An 8,928-nucleotide genomic window follows, 5' to 3' on the forward strand; every position below is an offset into this window, starting at 1 on the left:
AGCAGCAGCTAGCCTATCGCTTAAGCTGGAGCAACGTGATGCTCACATGACCGATTGTTGTCTCCAGGGGCTCCACACAGATAAAGAGCCAAATGGGGAGATTATAATGACCCGATTGTTCAAGCAGTCAAGCAGCTGGAAGCAGCATTTTACTCAAACAAATGCCTTTGTTTTCCAAGACGGTTAGCAAGGCTGCTTTTGCTGGTCCTTTCAGAAACGCTAAGAGACACTTAATGGGAAGAGTCTGAGTTTTCTTCAATATGTTCTACTGAATTTGTATTCATAAATGTTTTTTTTGACTCGCTTGGCATTTTCTTCTCATATGTTCTAATGAGGCTTTGATGGCAGGATGCAGAAGCAATGTGTTTTGCTGGTTGTTTGTCAGTCAGTAAGAGCGAGGCCCACAGATACAAACTGTAATATCAAGGTTGGCTGCACCAATAACACAGGAGATCCAGCATGAATCAGAGCATTACAGAGAGAAATAAAAACCATTTCATCCCATCTTGGCAACCAAACATTGTAAACATCCAAACACACACAAGGTTCCATATCACTGCGTAAAGGAATATACAGTAATTTCTTGTTTTCCTCCCTCTAATTTTAGGATTTAGTTTGTACTGGTTGTCTACAGTCAGTGCCTTGCTTTAACCCATTTTTGTCGCATTACAGCTAAAGCTTAACTTGAGATTGCTATGACAGTGTCTGGTCATGGCTGGCATTGCTACAGCGGTTTTGGAGCAGTTATGACTTATATTTCTATGGCTGTAAGTTTGATTATGGTTGCTTCCCAAATGGAAACCTATTTCCTATGTAGTGCACTGCTTTTGACCAGTGTCAATAGGTCTCTGGTCAAAAGTAGTGCACTATGTAGGAGATATGGTGCCGTTTGGGATGCAAACTCTGATCCTTTCCAAACCATGACTCTGTTGTAGGATCACCCTCAACGGGATGAAGGTGGTTCGACCGGACGTCCGGATCGGACGCTACAGGATGATCAAACACGAAAGAGACAAGCACAATGAACCCAACCCACAAAGGTTTGTATTTGATTTCTATATTTTCCTTTCTAGACACAAGCCTGGTCCCAGATGTGTTTGTGCTGTCTTGCCAACAATGACATAGGAGTTGTCAAGACAGCATAAAACAGATCTGGGATCAGACTTTTCCTAGGGATCTTTTTCCCGAAGGTACAGAAAGTACAGGTACTGTAGCTATTGTTTGCTCGGTTACCAAAGTTGTCTTTTTGATAAAGGTTGTCTCACACTCAACACATTATAATACCAGCTCGCGGTTATAAGGCTGCTATAAGATGAATCCCCCATGTCATATCCCATAGATATGGCTGGAAAATAACAACTCACAACACACATCATAGAAATGGATTATCATTTTTTATTCACTGCTAAGAGGGCTCTTTCATACATGAATAGACAACCCATCAATGACTCTAAAAAGAGCAGATCGATAACTGCATGGCTATATGCAGCGCTGTTAGTTGTGATTGTTGCCAAACCCCAGAACCCTACAGAGCTGAGCTGCAATTTGCAAAACATTATTATTGCATAGCATGAGTGCACGCACTTATAGAAGTTACAGATTTTTATTGATCACATCCAGCCCCGTTGCTGGCTCTTACCATGCTCTGAAGGCTAAATAACCACGGGGAGGCCATTTAATCCTCGGCCTGATCTTAGTTCTATTACTTTTCCATGAACTCCCACTCCCTATGATTTCCAGTGTGTGAAAATAACAGCCACAGAAGACAACACTCATTTTGATGAGTGCCTCAGACAATACTAATAATGAACCAATGAAGAGCCCTTGCATAGCTAGCACGAGAGCCTAATAAACAAATTTCCATGGGAGAATGTAAATGAATTAGTTGTTGTTGCTGCGCCTAATGAATTGAAACATGTTGATGTAAGAAGGTTTGCTGTGCTGACAGAGCCAGGGAAGCTTGCTGTTGTCTGTTTGGCTTGTGGCTGTGTGGCAGGTGGATGGGTTGATAGATACTGATCTAAGTACTTACCATGCAATCTCAATCAACATGAATCCGACTGGCACCCTATTCCCTTTATAGTGCACCACCACATGGCCTGGTCTAAAATAGTTCACTATAGGGAATAGGGTGCCTTGAACCTAATATGTTCCTAATATGTACCATCACTTATAACATATTTCTAAGATATGTAGCTTTCCTGCATGAACACACTGTGATGCATGTACCGTCTTGGGTCATTTAGTATAGGACATGCTATCAGAAATGAATTACAAGGCTCGTTTTTTGTAGAAATCAAAGTGTGTCATGTCACCTAGGCTACTGTAATATGAGTCAGAGTTATTACTTGCTGAATTGACACCAGTTGAGTTCAATAGACAACAAGAGCAGGGTCGACATCCGGTCCCATTGGCTTTATGACAACCAATACATCAGAGACTAGTTTTAAGGAATCTGTCACTGACTCGTTGTGTGATGGAAGAGAGAGAGAAAGAGACTGACCTTCATCCTTTGACTGACATTTCCAGCACTTCATTCTCCAGCCTGACTTGATTCTGATCCATGAGCCTCGGCTTTCGCGAAATGGACATGGACACAATTTATTTTGGGCCAATAAATAATTAATAAATGCCTTGAAGAGGAAAGATAGACAGAGAAACCCCTATTAGGGAAACCTCCCTAAAAAATTTTTTTTTGTTCCTCGGGGATTATTTGAAGTGTTTTGATTTGTAAAATAATACATTTGGGTTTTAAAATAGACGGAAGTAGAAAGGCCTTGAAGGGTCTGGGCTTTTATAGCCAAACCTTTTAGAGAGAGAGTGCTTCTCAAAATTCTAACAGCATATTGGGAAAGGGAAAGGGGAATGTGTCTTCCACATCTGAATCAGAGAGGTGCAGGGGGCTGCCTTAATTGACGTCCATGTTATTGGCACCCGGGGAGCAGGTGTTGTTGGTTGGTTAACTGCCTCGCTCAAGGGCAGAGCGGCATATTTTATGGTTAGGGCCTTTAGCCCGGTTCACTGGAGTTAAGTTATTAAGGTCGCTGATGTTTTAAAGGTCCAATGCAGACTTTGTTATCTCAATATCAAAGAATTTCTGGGTAACAATTAAATACCTTACTGGGATTGTTTTCAATTAAAATGGTCAAAAAGAAACAAAAATAGCATCTTAGCAAAATGCAATTTCTCAAAGAAGACTTGGACAGTCTGGGGGTGGTCAGAGAGAGGGGCCTAATTGGAGTGGGAGGGATGTGTAACCAGAAAACTAGCTGTTATTGGCATAGAGGAGGGCAAACTCTCTTCGTTATTGGTCTATTAACTTAAACCCCACCCAGCCAAACAAGCTGACATTTCAGGCTGTCTTTTCAAACAGCTCTTACACTAAAAGTTCATGATCATAATTTTCACAATTTCACATTATCATTCCAACCTCATAGTGTGGCAATATACCGGTAACTGCCTAAATAAAGTAAACCCCAACATAAAGTGTCTTAATATGGCGTTTGGCCACCACGAGCCAGAACAGCTTCAATGCACCTTGGCATAGATTCTACTAGTGTCTTGAACTCTATTGGAGGGATGTGAAACCATTCTTCCACAAAGAAAATCACATTTTTGACTGCACTGCCCCTTTAATTAAAAGCTCCTAATATGTCCATATACTCATGATGTGTGTAGTACTTAGAGAACGGCTGCACAAGAAGAGCATTAAGTGTCATATCACTGTCCTAAAAACCTGGATTAGCCTATTTCCTGAAAAATAGAACTAATTATTCTATCCTTGCACTCTAGTTATTATGTTGTATCTGTCCTCGCAGGAAAACGCATTATGCCTCCAAAAATGTTTCTTAGGTCAACAAATTAGCCTAGTTTACCATAATTATGCAGCTTCCGTTGCAAACCCAGTCTTACCCACCAGACATTCCAGGGCATTCTTCAGCGTATCCAGGAGAGAGTGGTTCTAATCTCCTACCACGACCAGTGTTCCCTGTTTACCAAAGCGCATGTTTTTGATGATTAATGTTGACCACCTCTACGGCTCTGTTACTGCCACCCATTCGGCTCTGTTTGGTCAGTAGGAAGTAGGAGATGTGGTTTAGGCATAATAATGAGACATAAGGCTTGCCAAAAGAAGAAAGACTACCATTCATCATTATTCCAAAAGATTAGTTGGCACTGCCTTACACCGTGGACTCATGCATATTAACTCAATGAATACAAGGCTTCCTCCTTCCACAGAGTACCATCGTCATCAAACATGCATTATAAATCATCATCTCATGCTAAAATAGTGGTTCTATGGCTTTTTTTGGCTGATGTCTTGCCGATATAAGTTGATACCAAAACATGAATAGGGGAAGCTTACTCTGAAAGTTGCATGCTATTACAGTCCATATTTATGTAATACGTGAGAATATCTCCGATCTCATTGGAGATCATTGAGAGACTATGATAAAGTATAGTAGTAGAGCACATTCAGGCTATTGCCTTTAATCCTCTCTCCTCTTGATAGATTTATAGATAAATCTCTCTCTCCCTCCCCCTCTCATTCTCTCTGTCTCTCGCTACCCCCTCCTTTCTCTCTTAGTCTAAAAGTAATTTAGCTTTAATTTAGATTCCTGACAAGATCTGCGTGTAGAGAAATCTCTGTTTAGCTGTAAGTGACAAGGTGCTGCTGCGGGGTTCTTCTTAGGTTGACTTGGATCGTGTCGTAGTGGGTTTATGTCCAAGCACATAAAAAGACATCTTGTTTGATCCATTCACTGCTCTTTGAAGATTGGATATGCACTGTTGGCTACTGAAGCTGTTTATGTACTCTGAATCCCTGCCTCTTCTCAAACAGTAAAAGGAAATCTGAGAAAACCATGGGGTATTGTAGCCTTGGCATTGGACAATGGATGACTGTTACAGATGGATGATTCCTGTATTTGTCCTCTGAGTTCCAGTACATGCTCATAGCACCACCTGTTGGCCAATATGGGATTAACAAGAAACATGCAAAATCAAAACGTTAGCCATGATGATTGGGATAAAAAAAGTAAAATATGCAATAATATTTCACTGTTTGCTACAATGAAAACATTTCCCAGTAATAATAATGATTTTTTTGCCTCTTCTCCAGATTCAACAAGATCCAGAACACCAAGAACACTATGAAGAGAGACGGGATCAGCACGTTAACGTACCGCGTGCTACAGTTTAAAAAGTACCCTCTCTACACCAACATCTCTGTGGAGATCGGCAAGCCCCCGCCCCGGCCTTTCAGGGGCTAGACAGATAGAGAGCCCCGGCCTGGACATGGAGAGGGAAGGATGGATGAGGAGGAAGGGAGAAGGGGGAGAGAACTTTAATGCGCAGCAGAGAGCCTTCATCTCCTCCTCTACCTCCCTCAGCCTGACTCAGATACCCCCCACCGACCTGCGCTAGGAGTCTGCCCTGGCCTCTCACAGCCCAGTCTGTGTGGGGATACTGGTACACACTCGTTGCCCTCCCACCCTGCCAATGGCTCGACGGTTACGGCAGGCCTACAACATGGCTGGGACCCTGACTGACTGACTAGCTCTCAGGAATAGATGAGGACAGAGGATATATCAGATTAGATTCAGATTCATTCCCCTATCGACAGTGCTGTTCTGGATATGGACACACTGTACATGAAACACACAGCAATAAGTCCAGTGCTACTGGTGTCTTGGTCCTGATAACACAAAGCAACGGGGGTTCAAGAGGAGTCATATTATATTGGGTTGTTGATATGCTGGGGGTTGGGTTTGGGATTCAGAGTTACATGAGCAGAACCAAGAAGAACTGCCCTGATCTCTCTGTGAGAATCTGTCAATCAGAACACTATATCGGCGCAAAATGAATGTGTACTGTCCTGTGTCTGCATCCAATGCAGGCTTTCCCCATTTCCCATGTCTCTGACGTTGACAAACGGTGCTGGAGGAGAGCGACAATGTGCACCAACACTTTTTATTAAGACAAAGAGGTGTGACTTTCTGTGGAGAGAATCAAGGTTGAGTGAATAAAGACCTCCTGGTAGTGGATGGATATGGCTATTCAAGGAACTCGTTTTGACCTGTTTGCGGAGGACAAAGGTCCAGCAAATGGTAGAGAAGATGGACTTCTGGCATGGTTCTGACAGGTTATTATTAGAGACTTTTCTGTTGACGTGTTCTCACGCACAGAGAAGGTTACATTAGATACTGATGAAAGTGTAAACGTTTGCTGTATGACAATGTGTCCCAGACAGTTTTAGAAGAGGATCATCTATTGCTCAAATACAAGACTCTTTGCTCCACTTTTTTCTTTAATTTCTATTTCAAAATGCCATCCACGTTTTTGGAAAAGAAAATGACAAGGCATTGATAACCTAGTGGTTTAAATTGTGAATACTGTTGATAAGGACTGTGTAGTATGGTGAATATTTGCATTGTAGCATTAATTTCATCCATTCAAAGTAGGACAGGACAGAGCTGAAGTTGGTTATTTATTGAGTCCCCTCGAATAAATGGAAAACCAGCCCACATATAGAAAGAAAATATTAAATATAATTTCACTATTAACACCACCAGTATATAAAAGCCTTTTAACGTCAGTAAGCTTTTTCTTCTCCTTTTCCTTTGTGTACTGCCTAAACACCAAACTGATGCCTTCAGAATTGTTATCAGGGGCAATGATAAGGAATGCTGCATTCTGTTGTGTGAAGTGATGTGGAAATCTCTCTTTTGTACGATCAATGGTTTTCTTGGCCTGGCTTGAGACAGTGAGTATTTAGAGATGCCCCAACCAATCCGTTTCCCCTCTGTTTATTTTAAAGAGCCTTTTCAAGTGCATTGAGTGCATTTCCCTTCTTTTTTGTTTTTTTACAACACCCTCCATTGCCTTTTATTTCACTCCCTGGCTCTACCATCCCTCTCTCCATGTGCCGTGTGTGTCTGTGTGAACACCACAGTGTGTTTCTGTATTTGACCGTCTGATGAATAGACAGACAGCTGTGCCTGAAGCACACTGCTCCTCTATAGAAATATCAGGATGACTTCAAAAATCATCTCTCTTCTCTATCTCTCATTCTGCTGCCTTTTCATTTTTGAGTGCACTACTACTGGTGTGAGAGCACCTCTTAAAGAGAATACTCTACTCCTCATTCTACACTGGAGACCAATGTACTTTTAAGCTACTGTATTCTGGATGTCATTACTTCTGTCAAATGAGTGAATGCTGTGTATGTACTGCTTTCTGATGGCTGTGGACCATAGGAGTTTGACATATTACTGCCTATGGTCCCAGTATAGTATGATTCATCATCCTGCCAAGCTTCTGCTTTTATGTTCCATGTTGAGGGAATAATTTTCCTAAAGGCTAAATATACTACTTGGAACTGTGGGAAGAAGCTTTTATATATAGCTAGCATCATTGCCTAAAATCTGCTTAGCAGAATGAGCTTACTGCTGATGCAGTAGCACACAACCCTGAAAATATTTGGTAATGAAGTTTTAGTCAATGGTTTCATTAAATGAAATGCTTTGATAAAAACAATGTTTTTGCCTGTGTTTGTCAAATAGGCTGGTTCGGTCTACAGACTGGGCTTTTTATCAGAACTTCAGTCAAAGATCTTACTGTACAATTGGTGGATATTTGGTTCACTACAGTAGACTACAGGATGTGATTTCTGTACATATCAGACTTGTATCAGACATCAAGAGCTAGTTATCATGTATTACAGGTGCATGAACAGGAATTACCATATCATTTGTGTTGTGAACAGAGAAAACGTCCAATAGAACTCAGTCTGTTCTGTTAACTTGATATCTATATGGAGATCATGCCCAAGTAGGCTAGTACAGGAATAATCCATCCTATTGGTACTATTATATCCATTTAGTCATAAATCATATTGGTATATCCATCATATTATCTTGTTTGGCCTATTGGCTGTATTCTGCCCCACTACCCCACTTATAGTGACTGTGGTCTCACATTGTAGGTACTGTATAATACAGATTTGATATGATGGTATTGACAGGGGGACCTTTCAGCACAAGCTTAGAGACATCCTGCCCAGGACTGTGTCTCTCCCACACAACTTGCCAGCTATAAACCAGTGCTAAAGCACCGCTCCCCGTTTGCGTCCCAAATGGCACCCTATTCCCTACCTAGTGCACTACTTTTGACCAGGGCCCATATAGGAAAGTGGGTGCCATATGGGATGCATCCCTCTGTACTCTCCCTCCCCCGCAGTCAACCCATTATTGTGTTCAGTTTTGTCCTGGAAATTGATAATTGCGGGGCATCAGCTTTCTTCATTGACCATGTGTTTGATGCAGACAGGAACTGTCCACCCTTTGGAGTGTGTCTGAAGTTCTCTTTGTCTATCTGTTGGCAGACACTGCATGGCTTCCCCCTTCTACTTATACGTTTCAACCTAATGCCCATTGAGCAATATTTTCTCACTGTCAGAGCAGTCATTTCAAGGAAGCGGTGGGTAGCTGAAAGAGAAACAGGATAGGATGAGGGCATTGGAGAACATCACCTACTGACTGCCTCGGGCCTTCAAGCTGGAGTGCATTTTTAGAGATGTACTGTATCTAGGTTTTGTACATTGAATGTTGAAAATGTTATATCTTATATAGAATGCATAATGTTATATAAAACCAACTTTTTCTATACAATCAATAAATCTGATGGTAAATGAGAGAGACTCACGTGATTGGTTTGTTTTTCCTTGCCCGATGAGAAAATATGTTTCACCTGAGTTGTCAATTGTGTCCTAAATGGCACCCTACTCACTTTATAGTGCACTACTTTTCAACAGGGCCCCTAGGGTTCTGGTTAAGAGTAGTGCACTATGTAGGGAATAGGGTACCATTGGGATGTACCCATCCCGATGAGGGGGCTGATACTTTTTTTTCTTCCCTCCATTGTGTC

The 8,928-nt window shown here is 41.7% G+C and overlaps 1 protein-coding gene across 2 annotated transcripts in view; it reads left to right on the plus strand.

Annotated features, from left to right (window-relative positions):
• Positions 1–8,701, plus strand: part of b4galt2 (UDP-Gal:betaGlcNAc beta 1,4- galactosyltransferase, polypeptide 2) — a 146,474-nt gene extending 137,773 nt beyond the window's left edge. For both annotated transcript variants that reach the window (XM_014190597.2, XM_045714667.1), the window contains 2 exons: positions 936–1,040; positions 5,123–8,701. In XM_014190597.2, coding sequence (XP_014046072.1) covers positions 936–1,040; positions 5,123–5,273 — 256 coding nt within the window. In that variant the 3' untranslated portion in view covers positions 5,274–8,701. The remainder of the gene's footprint in view (positions 1–935; positions 1,041–5,122) is intronic.
• The last annotated feature ends 227 nt before the right edge of the window (positions 8,702–8,928 follow it).

This window comes from Salmo salar, chromosome ssa03 (assembly GCF_905237065.1).
Source record: "Salmo salar chromosome ssa03, Ssal_v3.1, whole genome shotgun sequence".
NCBI lineage: Eukaryota > Metazoa > Chordata > Actinopteri > Salmoniformes > Salmonidae > Salmo > Salmo salar.